The following is a 20,767-nucleotide window of genomic DNA, read 5'->3' as shown; positions in this document are numbered from 1 at the left end:
GGTCACACTGTCCTCAGAAGTGGGTAACACTGTCCTCAGTTGTTGGTTGCCAAACAAATAAAAATATTCTTTTCTTGGGTCCTGTGTCTAGTTTCACAAACATTTAGAGTCTGCATCCCTGGCTTAAATACGAATTTCTCAAATTGGAGACATCTTCAGCAAGAAACTGTTTTACTTTACTAGTTCATGTTAGTGTTGTCAACACTTTCGTGGACGTGATGTTTAATGACAATAATATTTCGGTATATAAGCTATTTTATTTATTTGAGTCTTAAATAAAAAATCTGAGTATTTATGAATATTATGAAGTTGCTAAATAGTTTGTGATTTTAAATCATATTGCATTCATATATTTCAATCTATGCGGAAAAGGTACAGCGTCTGCGCAAGGCGGCCTCAGTGGTATGCGTCACTGCTGTTAGTTTAAAAGAACTCCTAGCAAGCACATTACATCACAGCTCTTGTTAATATTTGTATGCATTTCAAAGCGGTGGGAAATATTATTGCGCACGTTATCACTATTGCGTGCACACGTTATAGCAATCGCATGCGCACGTAATAGCTATATCGTTTCCATACAGTAACTTAAGCGTGCGCTTGTAATTTTATTGCGAACATGATTAATACTATGGCATGCGTTTGTAATACTATCAAGAGCGCACGTTATAATAACATAACCCACATAATAATTAACATTATTAATACTATCGCTTTCGTATGTATTACTATCAAGAGCGCACGTTATAATAGCATAACGCATATAATAAATACCATGATTAATACTATCGCCTTCGTATATATTACTATCAAGAGCGGACATTATAATAGCATAACGCACATAATAACTATCGTGTGTGCACGTGATTACTAGCGCGTACTCACGTTATAGTATCGCTAATGAAATAGCTCTTTTAATGTCGCTGAACCATTACATCTCCGTTTAAGCATATCGGCCTTTGCACGGCGCACTTACGACCTCCAAGATATATGCAGACAGGTCACACTGTCCTCAGTTGTGGGTCACACTGTCCTCAGTGGTAGGTTACACTGTCCTCAGAGGTAGGTTACACTGTCCTCAGTGGTAGGTTACACTGTTCTCAGAGGTAGGTTACACTGTCCTCAGTGGTAGGTCACACTGTCCTCAGAGGTAGGTTACACTGGCCTCAGTGGTAAGTCACACCGTCCTCAGAGGTAGGTTACACTGTCCTCAGTGGTAGGTTGTCAAAATATTAAAATCTGTTTTTCCTGGTCCTGCGTCCCTTTTAACAAACATTTAGAGTCTAAATCCGCGACTTCAACAATAATAACTTAAATGCGAGACATTTTCAGCCAGAAAAAAACTTTACTTTAGCACGTCACGATAGTGTTGTCAACACTATGATGGACGTGATGTTTAATGATCTTGATATAACGGTCTATACGCTATATATTGTTCCTTTGAGTCTGAAATATAAACTCTGAATATTAATGCACGTGATGAAGTTGTGATATAGGTCGTGCTTTTAAATTAAAGTGCCTTCAGATAGTTTAATGTATGCGGCAAAGATACGGCGCCTGAGCAAGGCGGTCCCAGCGGTATTCGTCACTGTCGTTTGTTTAAAAGAACTCCCAGCAAGGAGATTACGTCACAGCGCATGTTAATTTTTGTATGCATTCACTCGCGGTGGGTAAAGCATTACGGCTATGCTACAGTATTCCGTTAATGCAACAGATTGTTTCGCAAAACGCGAAAACACGATTCAAAGGCACAAAATAACGACGCGATTACGCGAGATCACGATTCATACTTGCAAAATAATAATAGGTTAATATCGCAATCTCCTATCATGTTTTAAATGTTTTGACCTTTGTATTTACAAGGTCTAAAACGCGAGATTAGGCATTATTGCATCGTTATCTCGCATTATCGCTCCGTCATTTTCATTTTATAAATACTTCCTATGCTTACGTAAAAATTAACGAATCATCAGACACCTATTCTAATTGATCACGTCTCGCGTGTGTCTGTAATATCTATCGCATGAACATGTAATCACTCTTGCGTGCACACGTAATAGCTTTCGCATGCGCACGTAATAGTTATATCGTTCTCACTCATTTACGCGTGCGCTCGTAATTCTATCGCGAACATGATTGATACTATCGCCTGCGCAAGTAAAACTATCAATAGCGAATGTTATAATAACGTAAAGCACATGGTAACTTTTATGTGTGAACGTGATAACTATCGCGTAGTCACGTAATTACTATCGCTAATGAAATAGCTCTCTTAATATCGCTGATCCAGTTTCAGTATATCGGCCTTTGCACGGCGCACTCACTATCTCCAAGATATATGCAGACATATCACACTGTCCTCAGTTGTGGGTCACACTGTCCCTAGAAGTGTGTTACACTGTCCTCAGTGGTCGGTTGCCAAAAAATGAAAATTAGTTTTTCTTGGTCCTGCAAAATTAACTAAAATTTGAGACATTTTAAGCTAGAAAACTGTTTTACTCTACCACGTCAAGTTAGTGTTGTTAACAGTATGATGGACGTGATGTTTAATGCTACTAATATAACGGTCTATACGCTATATTGCTCCTTTGAGTTTTAAATAAAAGCTCTGAATATTTATATGCACGTGATGAAGTTGTGATATACTTTAGTAGTTCGTGATTTTAAATTATATTGCCTTCAGATAGTTTAATGTATGCGGAAAAGATACGGCGCCTGCACAAGGCGGCCCGAGTGGTATGCGACACTGGTGTAAGTTTAAAAGACCTCCTAGCAAGCACATTACAACACAGCTCTGGTTAATTTTTGTATGCATTTAATAGCGGTCGGCAATATTATTGCGCACATAATAATTATTGAATGCACACGTAATAGCTATCACATGCGCACATAATAGCTATATCGTTCCCACACAGTTACTATAGCGTGCGCTCGTAATTTTATTGCGAACATGAAATAGCTCGCTTAATGTCGCTGAACCATTAACTCTCCGTTTAAGCATATCGGCCTTTGCACGGCGCACTTACGACCTTCAAGATATATGTAGACAGGTCACACTGTCCTCAGTTGTGGGTCACACTGTCCTCAGAAGTGGGTTACACTGTCCTCAGTGGTAGGTTTCCAAAAACTTAAATCAGTTGTTCTTGGGCCTGCGTCCCTTTTAACAAACATTTAGAGTCTGAATCTGATATTTAAACAAGGCAAACTTAAATTCGAGACATTTTCAGCTAGAAAAATCTTTTACTCTACCACGTCATGATAGTGTTGTCAACACTTTGATGCACGTGATGTTAAATGATCTTAATATAACGGTCGATACGCTATATTGGTATTTTTTGTCTTAAATAAAAACTATGATAATTTATGCACATGATGAGTTGTGAAATAGTTCGTCATTTTAAATCATGTTGCCTTCAGATTGTTCAATGAATGCGGAAAGGGTACTGCGCCTGCGCAAGGCGGCTCCAGTGGGATTCGTAACTGCTTTTTTAAAAAAAAAGAACTCCTACCAAGGAGATTACATGACAGCTCTTGTTAATTTTTGTGTTCATTTAATAGCGTTGTGTAAAGCATTACGGGTACGGGTATTACATTATTCCGTTAATGCAACTCATTGTTTCGTAAAACAACGCGAAAACACGATTTAAAGGCACAAAATAACGAAAATAATAACAGGTTAATATCGCAATCTCCCATCATGTTCTCAAAGTTTTGACCATTGTATTTACACGCTATGTATAAAACGCGAGATTAGGCATTATTGGGTCGTAATCTCGCGGTATCGCTTCGTAATTGTCATTTCATAAATACTTCACATTCTTACGTAAGCATAAACAAATCATCCGACTCCTTTTTTCATTGATCACCTATCGCATGTGCCTGTAATACCTATCTTATGCGCACGTAATCACTCTTGCGTGCACACGTAATAGCTATCGCATGCGCACGTAATAGCTATATCGTTCTCACATAGTAATTAACGCGTGCGCTCGTAATTCTATTGCGAACATGATTATCTATCTTGTTTGCACGTGATAACTATCGCTTTATCACGATATTACTATCGCTAATGAAATATTGTTCTAAATGTCGCTGAACTGGTGAACCCAATTTACAGTAGATCGGCCTCTGCACCGCGAACTCACGACCTCCAAGATAGACAGACCTTCACATAGCAATTATAGCGTGCGCTCATAATTTTATTGCGAACATGATTAATAATATCGCCTGATACTATCGACAGCGCACGTTATAATGGCGTAGCCAATATAATAGCTTTCATGTGCGCTCGTAACAACTATCGAAATTTCAGGTAATTGCTATCGCTAATTTAATAATTTTCTTAATGTCGCTGAACCATTTAACCCCAGAAATGTAATAATTTATGCGGTTCTTTCGTCATCTGTTGTTGAAAAACACAATTTTCATCGAAAGAGCAAACTGAATTAGACGAATGGATTTCTCTTTTTCGATGTAGATTCGATAAATGGCGATATAAGTAAACTGTCTTTGCCAGAAGAGAGTTCATTATGAATTTCTGAGTTAGGGATGTACTGAGCGGTACTCACGTTTCCTTTAAACCATGTACAACGAGGTGATTTGAATTGTTATGATATAAATGCAACTTATTTAATTTTAAATTAATGAAAAACATTATTTTTTAAATATTTTTTTTAATTTTTTGTTGATGTTGTTGTTGAAGCTTTTATTCACAAATACGTACAAACATACACATACATACTAGTTATGAACATATCATCAAAGTACCAATACAATATATACCACAATTGTATATAGCGTAACATGAACAAAGGTTCAATTTGTTGTCATATTTGTGTATGCCTCATATTCATCTTTATACAAAAAGGAGACAAAAGCAAGAAAAAAAGAAAAAAGTAAAGTTTTCCACAGATAAAAAACCTGGACAAAAACAAAACAATTTTCGATGTACTCATTCTAACATTTGTTTACAGTGACAAATATATAGTTTAAGTATAAAGTCGTTAGTTGCGTATGCTAACAATTTCTTTAACTACTGATCATCGTTCTTTTCCAGTTTCAGTAAGTTTTATGTTGTTATATATGGAGTAAGCCCCCGATAAACTTTTAAGTAATCCATTATAATTTGGTAAAGTTTTCTTTCTTCTACAGGCAAAAATATTTTTTTTAACTTCGAGAGATAATATATTCATTTTTTCGTTTGCAAATCCAGTACTTCCAAGAATAAATGACTTACAGTTCATTGTATCAGGTATATTTAATATGTGCACTAAGTCTGTCTTTAGATAATTGATCAATATTTTGACTGTGTCACATTCCCAAAAAAGGTAGGTAATTGTTTCTTCTTCTTGGTTACAAAAAGTACAATTTCTATTGTTAATTAAATTCATTTTATACAAAAAAGAATTAGTTCCTAATATTTGGTGGAAAATGCTATACTAAAACCACTGTGAGTAAGTATCTCTCGTTATGTAGAAATGATTTTTAAAAATATATTTCCTCGTTATTAAGTATTTCCTATTTTTTAATGCAAATAGGTTCTACATTCTTTTTTACACAACATTCATATATGATTCTAGATAGACTTTTATAATTGATAAATAAGTTAGCATAGCATGACAGAGAAGGCATTTGAACACTCACGTCTCTGTTGTTAAATTCGAGATTTAAGGATCTAATAAATGTCTTCACTGAGTGAATAAGACCTTCATAATGAAAAAAAAGATACTTTTACCAGTGTATTGGTCAATTTGTGTTTTGCTTAAAAATAAGTTTGAGTCAATAACTATATCACGAAAAAATCTTATGCCTCTGTCATACATTGCTTAAATAAAAAAAGTGTTCATTACCGATGTTAAATATATGATTGTAAAACCAAGGCATATTTAAGACTCTATTAACATCAGAAGTATCTAGCAAGTCAATAAACTGTTCATAACATGTAAACACTTCAAACCAGAAATAATTTTTTAAACTATTTAACAACAGCAGAATAATGTTTTCCTGTGTTAAAAAGTGTTCCTATATTAAAAAGCGATTAATAAAAATGGTACAGTGTTAATCACACTATGAAAAAGCACACTATTACGTTACGGGATAATAACTCCTCATATCAATGCAGTGGTACAGTATCGTTGTATATATTGAGACAATAGAGAATTGATGTTGCGACTGTGCATTACAATTGTCTTAATCTGCTTTCACGGAAAAAATTGAGGCGTAAGTAAACCCTACCTGGTATATAAGATTTATCTGATAATCGAAACAAAATATTGATTAATCACAAGGACTTTACCTAATCAAGATAATCATCAAAATTGATTATGTGATCATATTCGATTACTATATTAGCAACTTACCATGTTGTAATAAAGATTATTAATAGAATAATTAAAACGCATGTTTGATAAGAAAGAGGAGCAATATTAAAAAACTATGTGTTAAGCTCCAGTCAGCGGTGTGTAAGTCCTCAGTGGTAGGGCATTGTCCAGTTGGAAACAAGCACAAGTGCATGTACTTAAATATTCGATATATTTGAGAAGTATTATCAAATATCATAAAATAATATTAATCATTATAAAAATAACATAACAGACAGTGAAAAATAATGCATTTTCATATAAAGACAATTTTTTATATTTGTGTGTGATGTCCTCAGAAAATGGTGTGTGAAGTCCTCAGTGGTTGTGTGTAAGTTGCCCTCAGTGGTTGTTTTCCCCTTAGTGATAGGTCTGTCCTAAGTGTGAAGTGTATCAAGTAGCTGTCCCAATTTAGCTGTCAAATTTCATGTTTTATCCTTATTGGTTAGTCTAAAAATAAATAGCTGGATGGGTAGGAAATCAACAACTTTATATATGTAAAAAAAGTTCAAGGTCGTAGCATGCTTGCAAAGTGGTGTCGCCAGTGGTTGGCGAAAATCATGTGTCCTCAGTCTGCACCGTAGACACGTATATATATTTGTGTTTATTATATACCTGCTGAATGCTTTTAACAAAATACAGGTTGTATCAATCGTTGAAATAAAAAATCCCGTATTACGCTACTCGCTGTTTCCAATTCCGTATTACCATACTTGCCGGACTACTTCGACCCATTTAATGACGTCACATAACACGCACCGAAAATAAAAAATATTTTATATTACGAATTATATTACGTAGTACATCGTGTGACGTCATTTCTGTGACAAAAAACAATAGTTTTATCTAAACTCTGTAAGGACATGTCGGACGTGGTGTTTTTTAACAGTAAACTATGTGTTGAAAACGTATTTTGGGGTGTGTGTTTATCATGCATAAATGTATATTTCGATAGAAATACAATACAATAGTGTGGTTTAAACTAAGTTTCGATAAAGACGTGTAATATAGAAGTGGAAGTGCATATCGTTTAAACGTTTTTGTTATAAACATCGGATTAAAGTTGTCAACTTAATTGTTATAAAAATTGGATTAACGATGGCTTTAAGGTAAGCGTGTCGGAAACCTGTGTTTTCCCGGTTCGAATGTTTACACGTTAATTTACATAAACTGTATTCATACGCGTCTTAAATAAACTATGGCGTACCGTTTTAGTCATTGTTTTGTCAGTTTTGTTACAGTAAAAAATACATTGGTTAACTGTTTTCGTTAGTTGTTGTATATAATAAAAGGAATATTACGCTAGTCAATTGTTCCAAGAGTTTGTATCACTCTCGTGGCTTGTGCTATTTCGCATCACACTCGAGTCTCCGCCTCTCGTGTGATACGTCATCACACAAGCCACTCGAGTGATACAAACTCTTGGAACAATTGACTAGCGTAATATTCCGTATGTATGTCTGTTTGTCGAGTTGGACTTTTTGTCCTTGTCAACAATAGTTCAGTCATATCACAGCCTTTACTTCACAAACACTAAACATTTAGCTTTAGAAAATCACGCAACGGAATGGTTTTAGCTTGTTTTGGTCACGGACACATTTATTTCGTATAAAGGCACCAAGGGTAAAACAATTATCATACAACACACCCAAATGTATTCATACAGGATAGTTTTCAAACCATAATTACCACAATTAATTTATAACAGAACCGTTATTATTTTATTGATATTGTTTATTTTGTGCGTACTCTTAATAATCGAATATGATATATATAATATATATATATATATATATATATATATATATATATATATATATAAATATATATATATATATATATATATATATATATATATATATATATATATATATATATATATATATATATATATATATATATATATATATATATAGGGCTTAAAATAATTATTGCCATCGAATAACAAAATAAAAGCTGATAATAAAGATTTAGCTATATAGCTTAATGGATAATTAACTGTTGATTGTATTTTATTGTAAAAGATCGAAGTAGACAATGGCTCATTTTGATCTTAAAGATGAAGTATGTCTGAAAATATGCGTTTAGACCTTTGTGCTTTTTATTTCGTGTTTCAAGATAATTTTAGAAAGAGGTAGGTCGTTAAAGGGGGAAATAACAATACAGATAAAGTAATAAAACAACATTTATTTGTTCCTCGCAATTCCAGAAATGTATACGAAATGTTGATTTGTACACTTACAAAAATACCATCGGTTACATATTCAACCTTAAGAAAAATGCGTTGTCTTATTGTATTTTGTATACAAAGTATCTACATCACAATTACAAAACAAGGTCCCTCCTTATCTTTTGCAAGAGGGAAACAATATCAAAGAATGTGTATGATGTTCACATACATAATGTATTATTTGTGAGCTTTAATCATAGATAAATAAAATACTCACATTCTTTAAAGTAATATAAATACTCAAAATCAACGAATATTTTGCACAAAAAGTAAAATAAATGTTCTTTATAGCAATATCTAAAATTTCAACTCTTTATGTGTGGTATGGTTACATAAATTTAACGAGATACAAAATACTCGTTTTTATTTGTTTGTGGCACAATATATTATATATTAGTTTCCCGCAAATATATATATTCATATGACAAACGAACACTTGGTACACGAACATGTGTTGAATGTTCTTCACTTCATTATATTGAATATATTGTACCGCAAAAAACACAATAGCATTTTGTATCGTGTTAATGTTTCTTGACCACATCCAGCATTGAAATTTTGGCTATTGCTGTAAGGAACATTGACTTTTCATATGTAATTTTTATTTTTCAAAATATTGTACAAACATTTCGTTTATTTTGAGTGTTTATGGGCTTTTATCAGGGAACAGTGAACAATCGAATGTACAATTTAAACCATAACACACTTCAAAAAGTGACATCCCTAAATATATGCTAGGTACATTACTAATTAAAATGATAAGCATTGCATACATACAATAAGAGAAAGGTCATCAATGAATTTAAGCATGAGTTAAATTAAACAGTATTTCATAGGAAATTATACTTTGCCTAACAACAACTATTGTAAGTAGTCAGACCTTTTGTGGTGTCAATTATTGTAACCACAATATTATACAAAGCTGTAGCATTGATTTGAACATTAATTATACCACTGATAGAATATATCCTATAATAATTTTTCATGTTCAAACACATAATAAAGTACATGCTCAGAAAATACTGAATATATACAGCCTACCGTGTCAACCACTGACTATGCATGTTTTCTGTCTTCAGAAGAATGTGTCCGTTATCCAATTATCCAATATGTTCACGAGTTATATTTTCAAAAGAAACTCTGGCCAATAATAACGACAAATATTTTAAAGAATTTCGTATACACACATTTTCGGAATTACAATTAAAGTGAATTTTTGACAAGTCTGAATCACCTTATCCTATATGGCGCAGGAATGATGGATTTTGTTCACGAAACGTTTTAGTTTTTACGATCGTAACAACTGGGTCAAACCCGTTGTGACTTTGGCTATTGCTAATGAGTTTGTCAATAACGATATGCTAAATTTAATTTGTATGCCTAACCATCAATTTTTACGTCGAGTTTGAAAACTATGAAATACAATAACATTGGCTAAATTTATAGTTTTATGTATAGTACACTGTAGTGTTGTTCTATGTTAGATACACGTTAACACATATATGCACAATGTGTGATTAATGAGAATACATATTACAGAAGGGCAAATTAAATTATCATGCGAAGTACAAAAACAAAACATTACACTTTAATTTGAATAGTGAGCACACTGATAAGATTATTGTCTAGTAACAGACACCATAAAAACACATGTCAGTATCAAGGTGGTCCACCACATACACTCAAGCAAACTACAATGATATATTGTTCCAGATTATTTTAAACAATCTAATGCAAGTGTCGTTTCTTCTCCCGTGTGCACATTTTTAACCTTAATAAGCAGCTCAGTGTGGCCAAACATAAAATGCACTTCGATTCTCTGATCCGTTAACGGTACACTGTCAGTGCTATTGATCTCCAATTTACCAAGCAGCTCACAACCGGGTTCTATAGTGTATTCCGGCTTATCTGACATGGTTCTGTATACTTCAATGTGTGATTGTCTGTCCGCAGGTTTAAAGTAACGAACTACCTCCTGGTCCACGCGGATCTCCTCGTTCACTTTTACATAGATTTCAAAACAGTTAATCGCAAAGCATTTGCCTTTATATAGCGTTTTTAACTCAGATGGATGTTTCTTCTCATCAAAATAATTATTCACAGCTATGCCGTATGTATGCGCCATTACACGTGATGCAACTATGGATGGATTGTGTCCAAACAGCACCGCTCCTTTAAGAACCGCAAGCCCTGCATCTTCAGGAACAATCAGAGTGATTCCGGGAAGTTCATCTCTGAGCCTCTGTTGAACATAAGTTGATTCCGAACACCCACCGACCAACAAAACAGTGTTTACATCATTTACAGTATCAAGCTTTCTGAAGTCTTTTATATGATCGATAAGGCTCGAAACTGGTTCCGAAAATAAAGTTTTTACGTCCGATTGATTAATACGCAACTTGTCTGATTGCCCGATACTCTTTCCACTGGCAGCATTTCGCTTTCGGGCAATTTCCATTAATGAAAACGGAAGCCGCATTATACAAACTTGGCTTGTATGGAATGTGTTTGATCTCTTTTTAGTTTCGAATTCCCTGATCAATTCGAAATAGTCTTGAATATGACATGTCCGTAATTCTTCCAAAACGCCTTTTCCTAAAACGTTGTCTAAGTATACTAGGAAGTTCTGGTCCACATATATTCCACCCCAAGCACCACCACTAGCCTTATGTATCACTTTAACATGATTTGCCGGTAATTTCTGGATGATGGAGACATCTGCTGTTCCACCTATGAATCACATCGCAGAAAATATATGATCACGATAATTCTTGAATTGCAAATGCATATGCTGTTAGTGCTTGATTATATTTCACATGCAAAAAAAAATAATTTATTTAAGCATTTCCTTAAAAGTACTGTTGCGCATGCCTTACATCGGCATTATAACATTGGTTATATTATTTACTGTTTTCATCAGAAATTGTTATCAAGAATAATTAAAATAAAATCAGAATTTTAAGGAAAGTATACCCATAAATCATTACAATTTAAATTTAATACAATTAATAATATGGTGTTTAGCGTGCTTTATGCTGTTTAAATTTGTTTTATTAACAATATAATTGCCATATAAGGGCAAATTGTGCACCAAATACAACAAAAGTAATTCATTTTAACTATAACATGCTACAGTTTAATTATAGTATTCTTAAAAAACCCAAAAACATTATGTTTAAGGCATACCTCCAAGGTCTATGACCATGTATTTTGATGGTGTTTCCATTTCTTTACTCGCGCTACCATAGTTTAACCATGAACACCAAATCGCTGCAACCTCTGATTCATAAGCCATTTCCAGTCGTTCGCCATCGATTCCCGCCTACAAAAAATTATGGACAGTCAAACGGATTGCAATAAACACTATAAACTATAATTCCATACAACGGATATTCGCGAGAACTTTATATATAAATCAAAACAGCTGTCAGAAATGTATTATTAATGAGATCAACAATAATGCACATAATATCGATGTATTGGCAATAACATTATAAAACAAAAGATAGTGTTTTACTTGTATAGTTAAGCCTTTATTATATGCTAAGTAAATGAGTTCAATTGAAGTTGGAAAGCAGCCATTAAGATTCGGATGTAAAGCACGAATACTACTCCGAATGAAAAATCAATTAGATGCGTACATGATTGTTTTAATTTCAGCTTTATATGCATCTAAATACACATTACATGTAAGTACATCTGAATATATTTTATTTTGTTTGTTTAAGGGTTGTTTAGTTAAGATAAGCGACTCGAAAGCGAATGTCGAACTGAAAAAAGTGCGTGTACATGCGAACAACGCATGACTTTGAATTTATTTAAAGTACTCATGCATTTGCCTTACATTGGTATCATATCATGAGTTATAACATTGGCGGTTTGTGTTTGTAGTAATTCAGTAATTGCGTTAAAGTTGTTGTTGTTGTTTATTTTAATATAATTCATATCAAGAATCCTGAACGAATACAAAAAACTTTAAACGGCCAATTTAATTCGTTTATATAACACACGTTTAATTTGAAATGTCTTGTTTTTTGTTTTTTTTGTTTTGTTGTTGTTTTAATTCCGAAGATGTACATCTTTATATGATATGTAGTGTTTGCACATACGAACTGAATATGAAACAAAAACTCAAACCCATTCCAATTAACAATATTGTACGAACCTTGACCGCAGCCTCTCTCATGAACTGTTTTGCAGCTATATCCCAAATTGCTGGTACGGTTATAATATACTGAATGTCTGTCTCTTTCATATCAGGTATTCTTTGTTTAAACGTGTCTAACAGAAGTATTTGATTGCCAGTGTGAATATATCCATGGCAGGGTAAGGCTTCCCCTCTATGTCCTCTACTATTGTATGGCGGGAGAGAGCCTAAGTTCATTACAAATATCTGATGACATATTTGATCAATATGAAACAAAACTAAACACTAACAGTGTAATGTAGTATGGATGCGTATATCATGTTGATGGATATATGAGATAGATAGATACGATAAGATCTGGATATGGCGGTTGATTGAGCGGATGATGGCTGGATAGGATGAACTGATATATTTCCGATAGAGAAGATATATTGGATGAATGTTGGATTTAAATTTGATGCTTATATTTGGGGATGAATAAATCGATGTATGGATAGAAGGATCGGTGTATAATTTAACAGTGTTCGGATGATATACACTGAGTCACATAATGGACGGATTGGTCGGATAATGGATGCATTATATGGAAAATGATGGACGGATTGAAGATTGATACATGATTGGAACAATGTCAGACCCGGAGTCTTTTAACGTAAACTTTCTGACATATGAATGAATTGTTTGGTGGATTGATGGAAGGATTTTTGCGGATGAGAATATATTCTGGTAGATGGATCGTAAGAGCGATGGATAATATAAGTTTAATTCACCTTGGTTGTGTGAAGCATCATTTTAAAACGTCTAAACAGCCTTCATCCTGCATGAAGTTGGTCTTCTGCTAACATCGCAAAATGATCCTCCGCATCGAATCCGAAAGAATGGAACTGTCCTTTGTCATCGAGAAGAACACTAGTTGGCGTTTTAAGTGAAGCGAGCTTGGAAGAGGCGCCACCAGAATACCAGTTTTGATTGGTACACACTTTTGTCTTATCATGGGTGTACGAATAGGCATACCCGCTGTATGTTGTCCCGAAGTCAAAAGCGGCCACAACCAGGAAACTCTTATTTCGAGGCATGGTCGCAAGACCTAGATATAAGCAGTTTTGTTGACACGGTATACGTAATGGTAGATGTATAAGTCAAAAGAATAAAATTGTATTTAACCCGGACATAGCATACAGTATACGCATGTGTAAGTTTGAATATACTGTAACAGTATTTATAATTACTGTAACAGTTTATGCAAAGCAACGCATTAATCAATGCGTTAAATTAAGTGATACTGAGTAACCTGTTAACTTATTTTGATTGAAAGTAATTTATTTTAAAATGTGTAGTTGTGTGACTTTTTTTTTGGAGTGGTATGCTATATCATATGATTATCATATCGTGTATCAATTCAATTATTAAGATAGGTCCAATTATTAATGCTGTGTTAAGGTTAAATTATTTTGACACTTTTGTTGACAACTTGTGACGATAAATATTCGATAATGAAGGAAAATCAGTGTTGTATTAGAAGCACATTTAAGTGTAAGTACACATTGTTTAAAAATAGGCAAAACTAAGAGGTAAAAGTATCAGCCTAATGTTGACATCACCTACTTTATGCATTCAATATAAAAATTTTGCAACTCAAAAAGCGTGAAGCATGATTTTAAAATTGTATTCCAGGCATAATATACTATTTGTTATAAGTTTGTCTGCACCTATACATGATATGTGATATACATAGGAAATGTAATAACAATAATAATACGAAAACGAAAGTTGACATGTTAAAAGCGTCTTTATACGCTTATGGATATAATGGTATTCACTAATATTGTATCAACATTTCGGTGATTTGTGGAATACAATTGTTTACGATTTATACTACTAAAAATTGATGATTATTACGAAAATCACGATGGACTTAAAGACAGAAACAAACAGAATTATTGGAGTCGTTTATTTCATTGTATATAGTGTTTGTTTCTTTTGAATTATGTTTACGAATGTATGTTTCTCGATGCGAAATGGCATAGAACTTACACACGGTTTTATATATATATATTTTCGCATATAGTATCGAATATAACATAATTAAATCCAATGCTATTCATGTTCGCATTTAATAGATTTAAGTTTCGTTTTCCGTTACCACTATATTAGAATTTGCAAAGCTTGAATTTGAAGTACGTTATCTCTGATAGTGTATAGAGAACTTTTTACTTTAAATAGAAAAAGAAACTAATATACTTGACTGTGTCAGTAAATGAGTAATGAAACTCACAATAAACACAATACATAAATGAGACAAACATAAAACCGAGGGAACATTCAAATACCTGTGATCAAACCAGATTTACAACGGAAAGTGTTCAATAATGGCGGAAAACCCAGTGCGTCCGTGATATCAATCACCTATATCAGCGTTATTGATTTTCTCTATGCGTGTAAATCGCGGCCACTTATCGCTAACTGCATGACAAGAGCCGGTGGATCGAACAATTCAAGAACGAATGTTCCCTCTTTTTGTGTTAAGAACACCGTCGGTGAGATAAGTTTTTCATTTTGACGTTTCATTCGCTTTTATAAGTTTTATATAGGTAACTTGTTGTGATAAGCTCAAGCAATTTGAATGTGGTAGATGAGCATTCGGGCATGTGTTCTAAATGTTCAGCATGTACATTAATGTTGAATAAAAATAAAATGTAATATTTTAGTGATTTTTTATTTGTTGTTTCGTTTTCAATCGACATTGTGTCAGGGAAAAATATTTTGTTTTTTCAATAGTATGAGTTTGTACCCTATTTTTTCGTATATATGTTCTCAAGTCAAGTAACGATAGTGGCAGAGTTGCAATAAAATGCCTGAATACAAGACTAATAAAACGAAAAAAAACTAATGCAGGAGTTATAACAGCCACGTAATTGTTTCACACCGTAGCGATTGGTAGCCGTGTTTATATTGATTTAAACCTAAAACACGCTTACCAAAAATAAGAGCGGTAGAAAGTTTTACTTAGGCTATACATGAGTAAAACAGCAAGGCTCGATTCGGTTTGATTAAGACTGTAAATAACTTTACGTTTATCGCGATATTTCGTAGTCCATGTGTGTCCTTCGCATATGTATCGCTGAAAGCCTGCAAGGGGATGCGATTTGTATTTGGTACTATTATTACAATGGTATTTGTCAATGTGTCTATGATTTCAATCGATGGTCCGAATATAAATATGAAGTTTTAACTGAATAGCTGAAGAATGTCGATAATACGGAGCTGTTGCATGGACCGTAAATAACCCGAAATATATGTTTAAAATAAATTTTGAATATCGTACGTAACTTTAAGTAGAAAAACGCGAGTTGATGCATGAAAACTTTAACACGTTGCATAATGTTGTATGACTATATGTCTGAATTATGTATGATGATAAGGAATGCACACCACGAAGAGTCGATGATTTATACTTTTGCTACCAAAGTTCCGGGTACCAAACCATACTGTAAAACATGTAGCAAGTATTACATTTGGATCAAAGATACATTTCCTCGCTGTAATAGTTTACAATACATAAACAAATTAGATCCGTAACAATACGTGTACATTATAATGTGTATTCATATTGTAACTAGAAATAAGAGCAAAAATGTAGCAATGAAATGAACCCATTCACTCACTTTTATACATTATTAAAAGGCAAATAAATCGTAAGATGCTTTAAATTAAGTCCATTTATTGTCAATATTTTAATATATATAATATTATAATTGTCTAAGAAACTCAACAGTGTAATCAGCCCGGAATTGTAAGGATCAAGCGTAGATCCTTTATTTTTAATACGGGCTTTTTTGCACCGATTAACCTAACTCCAAGCAAGATTCCGGTTTCTAAAATTGTGTTAAATAGACTGCTATACATTCGGAGCATTTTGGAAAAGGTGTTGTTAATGAATTCATTTAAAACATTGTCAATGTGTGATGTCGCTTTTCCATTCATATTTATTTCGTTGCAGGTTTAACGTGTATTCAGGGCTTTGACATTGCATATATCTGGTGTTGAATGCTCATCCGGGTCTTGTGGCAATATATATGTGCGTATAGTTGAGACAGTATCTTTTAAGAATTAAAAACATTGTTCGATATTCGGGCATTTGCTTTAATTTTTACTTTTTTATATTGTTTAAAAGATGCCAATTCTCTTCGGGGTTTGAGTATTCATTTTATCCTACAGCTAAATGATTTTATAGAACAAATACGACTCATAAAGAAAAATATAAGGTTTTCTCCACGGTTATTTTTAGATATGGTTTATTCCACAGTTATTTTTAGAACATAAGGACTACTTGTTTTGTTCTTTCACCCCTGATTGCGTCATTCAGATCATTGGTTACGCAGTCGTTTAACGAGTTAACGAGTGTGTGTGTTTACGATGGATTATTTAGAGGATAATACACGGCTGAGATGGGCCGAGCAGTGATTATCGGCCCGCAGGGGGCATAACCCTGGTATGCGACCTGGGGCCGATTATCACTGCCCGGCCCGGCTCAGCCGTGTATTAACGTCTATAATATATGCTGTATCTTATTTTTATACTAAATTATAGATTGGCACAGGTTTTGAGTCATACTATAATTCTATTTTGGTTCTTCACTAAAATTTATGAAAAACCAGCTTTCCGTACTTTTATTTTCATTCAATTGATTACGCAATTTATGACGTATCTCGTGTGACGTAATTTAAGGTAGCGCACCTCTAATGATTTCCCGCGATTTATTTTACGATCATTGCCGATCTTCAATGATCGCTTATTTCCGAGAGATGCATTTTATTTTTTTCAAACTTCGAATTTTGATATATGTTTAACTTATTCATTTAGAATACATTATTTTCACTATAAATATTGACTTTGATCCAATTATCATCTGAAAAATACGATTTCGCGATTTCTTGAAAAATCGACGAGCCTTTTTACCTGTTTACTTATGGATATTTAATTTAAGGTTTCACTGATGTTAAGTTGTCGTGGCCGAGTGGTTAAGGCGATGGACTAGAAATCTTTTGGGATCTTCCTGCGCAGGTTCGATTCCTGCGGACATCGCATACTTTTTGCGACGCGTTTTATTTCTTTTCTAACGTAATTTGATTTAATATAGCACATAAGCTATGTTTATTGTTAAATATGTTGAACATTGTATGCACATCCTTCAATTTTAAAATTAAAACAACGTTATGGCTGAATTGATTAATTTACTGCTGAAAATACGAATGATGCATGTTGCATTTTTATTTTTATTTCAAAACTAAACGGTAAATTTGTCTATTTTTTGGTATTTTTGCTTGATATAGTGTTTCTATAAAAACTAAGTTTAAAAAATAACTTAACTGATACTATTTTGAATTTTATGACACTTTGTTTTTAACCGACCCAATTTTTACTTGGCTGAAATCACTTACATTTCATGGCGCTATTCCATAGATTAAAATTTGTAAAAAATAAATGTCTGTAAAATAATACTAATTTCGTCTTGTTTAAACTTTAAACACCTTTGCTGCATATGTACACAACAACTGCATGCCCATATTTGGAAATTTGAATGAATTATGGAACTTTTATATACCCCAGGGGTTTAAATAAACTGGACAAAATGCGAGCGTGAGGGTGGTTTTGAAAAAATCGGTATATTTTTTTAAAAAGCATGGAAAGCCTACCTACAAATTTGCATGTAGTTCAGTGAAATGATGCTGATTAGGAAATTAATTAATTAAATTATATTTGGATATGATCCCATTAGAGGTGCGCTACCTTAAATGACGAAACTAGCTAGACGCTTTGGATTTAAGGACAACATCATTTCGGACTTGGAGCGTTTTTATTTAACAATTAAATATTTTTAAGCATCGAACGATTATTGTCACAATTTGTGTGTGTTTACGATGGATTATTATCAAATTATGAATGTGAATAACCTTGTTGGGATATAAAACTGGAATGAAACTGGTGAGATTGCATTTTTTAGTTCGTTAAAATGTCGAATGTACTCGAATAACGCGATGTTTTGTTGAACAATTGATGGATTAAATTTAAGAAAAGTATCAGTGAATTGTTCTTTAACTGTTCGAAGGAAATCGATGTTGAGTTAAAAGGGTAAATTTCTTTGATGAATAAGTCGTTCCTTTGTCAGTCGATCAAAGAATGTCTATTCACAAAGAATTGCCTGCTTGCATCCAGTGCGTTAAAATGGAAAAGTTGGATGGCGATGAAGAAATGTGTCCAGAATTTTAACTCGTCATGGAAGCAAATTAAACTTTACGAAAATAAACATGGTTAGAAGATCTACACAACTTCACGTAGGTTTCTACACATTTTGTAAATTTCAAAATGGCAGCCATTTTTGTTTTCGGTATTTTACAGTGATGAAACCAGAGTTGTAGTTTGAACACAACCGTCTGTGTTCTACTTGAATGTGTAACATTTGGAACACTGATTAAATTTGAATCGAGGCGTATAGCGATATATTGTCTCGTTTCTCTTCTTTTGCGTGGAATTCTTAAGGACTATTTCGAGTTCCGTAAACGGGAAAGATCACAAATAATATTACTACGCAATGTTATTTTCAGCTATTTTAATGTGTTTTTGCTTTTATTTTATAAATTAAAGTCCACTTTTTTTATTGCATCAGAAATAAATTAAATTAAAACAATATATATTGTAGGATAAATAGAATACTCGTCTCAGAAAGGCTTACAAGGCTCGGCAAGCTTCGCCATGTAAACCTTTCTTCACTCGTGGGATAAATTTAAGTACACAATCACACTAACATAGTATTCTCTATCACCGTAACATATTTTCTACAGTATTTTGCGTTTATGTATGAACGGGATTTAAGTGGGGGCTGACCGAACTCAGTTATGTTTATTTAGTGTGTATTTTTGTACTGGCAGGATTTACGAGCGTGGTTGTATCTACTTCCTGCATTGTGGCACTGAGGCACCAAACCATGGTTTTGGGGTACTTACAAAATAAAATGATTAATTTGATTAGGGAACGATTTACGCGCAGACTATTGGAAAACATTTTTGATTGTATTAGTAATTGTATTTAAGAATGTTTGTATGTCATAAATTGGGCGATTATTCAACCGATCTTGTATTTCATGTACTTCCGAAATATATATATTGATTACAAATCGTTTGTTTAATAGGATTCCATTGATGGGGGCGGGGTATGTGTTGAGTGCTTGATTCTGGGATCGGAATGAGGGTTAGATCAAAGAGTAAATTAATTGTGATATATATGAAATTATGTCCATCTGCTAAAAAGCCTTCAATGTCAATTATATCGAACTCGTTTACTGTATTAAGTACATTAAATGGACGATAGGGCATAATAAATCACCGAGGCATTTGAAAGAGCATGTTTCACAATATTTGGGTCCTTACCAAAGCACCATTCATAATAATAAAGTTATTTAACTTGAATATTTATATTTATGTATGTCCCGTGTATTGAATTTATTACAATTTTAATTACGTTGGAGTGTAATACCTAGTTGAGTTAAAAAACGTAATATTGGCTGCCGGCAATCATCGTGCCATCATCAATTTGAAAGTATTGATATAAGAAGTTATAGAGGTCGCCAGGTAAAATAATATCATCGAATTGCGTGCATGTATTAGTGATTTCATTTTTTATTAGAACTATTTCATCATCATTGTGGAATCTTGATTGATATTGGGGTATATACTGATCACCTATATTGAAATATTCCTGTCAATTTTCTATTGTAAGCCAAAAAATGTACTCGCATGTAGAATCCAGTGCTGTGACAGCTGGCGAATTCATAATTTAATTTTTTATAAAGTATCCCAAGCCGCCTCATTTTGCTTGTAATTGTCAAGCCTTGGCTAAGATACAGCACAATAATGAAGGCTGTTTTATGTCACCTTCATCATGCTTTGTTTTTGGATGCACAATATATCATAGTTAATGTGAATTGTTTCAATTCTGGGTTATTGGACTTTATTTAGGCCTAGTTTAAACCGTTAA

General features: G+C 33.4%; 2 protein-coding genes across 4 annotated transcripts in view; both read right to left on the bottom strand.

The window, feature by feature from the left end:
- LOC127847032 (uncharacterized) overlaps positions 1-20,767 on the bottom strand; it is a 149,864-nt gene that overhangs the window by 96,550 nt on the left and 32,547 nt on the right. The gene's annotated exons all lie outside the window — the stretch shown is intronic.
- On the bottom strand, positions 8,529-15,137 carry LOC127847031 (heat shock 70 kDa protein 12A-like). 3 transcript variants are annotated; one of them, XM_052378541.1, is made up of 5 exons: positions 15,064-15,137; positions 13,504-13,820; positions 12,752-12,960; positions 11,773-11,908; positions 8,529-11,316 (listed from the first exon to the last, which is right to left on the bottom strand). In XM_052378541.1, the coding sequence occupies exons 3-5, from the start codon at positions 12,839-12,841 to the stop codon at positions 10,301-10,303; spliced, it is 1,242 nt and encodes a 413-aa protein (XP_052234501.1). In that variant the 5' UTR covers positions 12,842-12,960; positions 13,504-13,820; positions 15,064-15,137; the 3' UTR covers positions 8,529-10,300. The 3 variants fall into 3 exon arrangements, with proteins under 3 accessions (XP_052234501.1, XP_052234502.1, XP_052234503.1); XM_052378542.1 differs by lacking the exon at positions 12,752-12,960; XM_052378543.1 differs by lacking the exons at positions 12,752-12,960; positions 13,504-13,820 and having other exon boundaries at positions 15,064-15,118.

This window comes from Dreissena polymorpha, chromosome 10, assembly GCF_020536995.1.
Source record: "Dreissena polymorpha isolate Duluth1 chromosome 10, UMN_Dpol_1.0, whole genome shotgun sequence".
Classification (NCBI taxonomy): domain Eukaryota; kingdom Metazoa; phylum Mollusca; class Bivalvia; order Myida; family Dreissenidae; genus Dreissena; species Dreissena polymorpha.
This window is presented reverse-complemented; position numbering and strand designations above follow the sequence as displayed.

What these genes read in the sequence shown, in the direction of transcription:
- LOC127847031 (XM_052378541.1), bottom strand. Translation starts at nt 12,841, where the DNA reads ATGAAAGAGACAGACATTCAGTATATTATAACCGTACCAGCAATTTGG. An exon ending in TGAGAGAGGCTGCGGTCAAG is followed by an intron (nt 11,909 to 12,751) that starts GTTCGTACAATA and finishes AATTTTTTGTAG; the next exon opens with GCGGGAATCGATGGCGAACG. An exon ending in CATGGTCATAGACCTTGGAG is followed by an intron (nt 11,317 to 11,772) that starts GTATGCCTTAAA and finishes TGTGATTCATAG; the next exon opens with GTGGAACAGCAGATGTCTCC.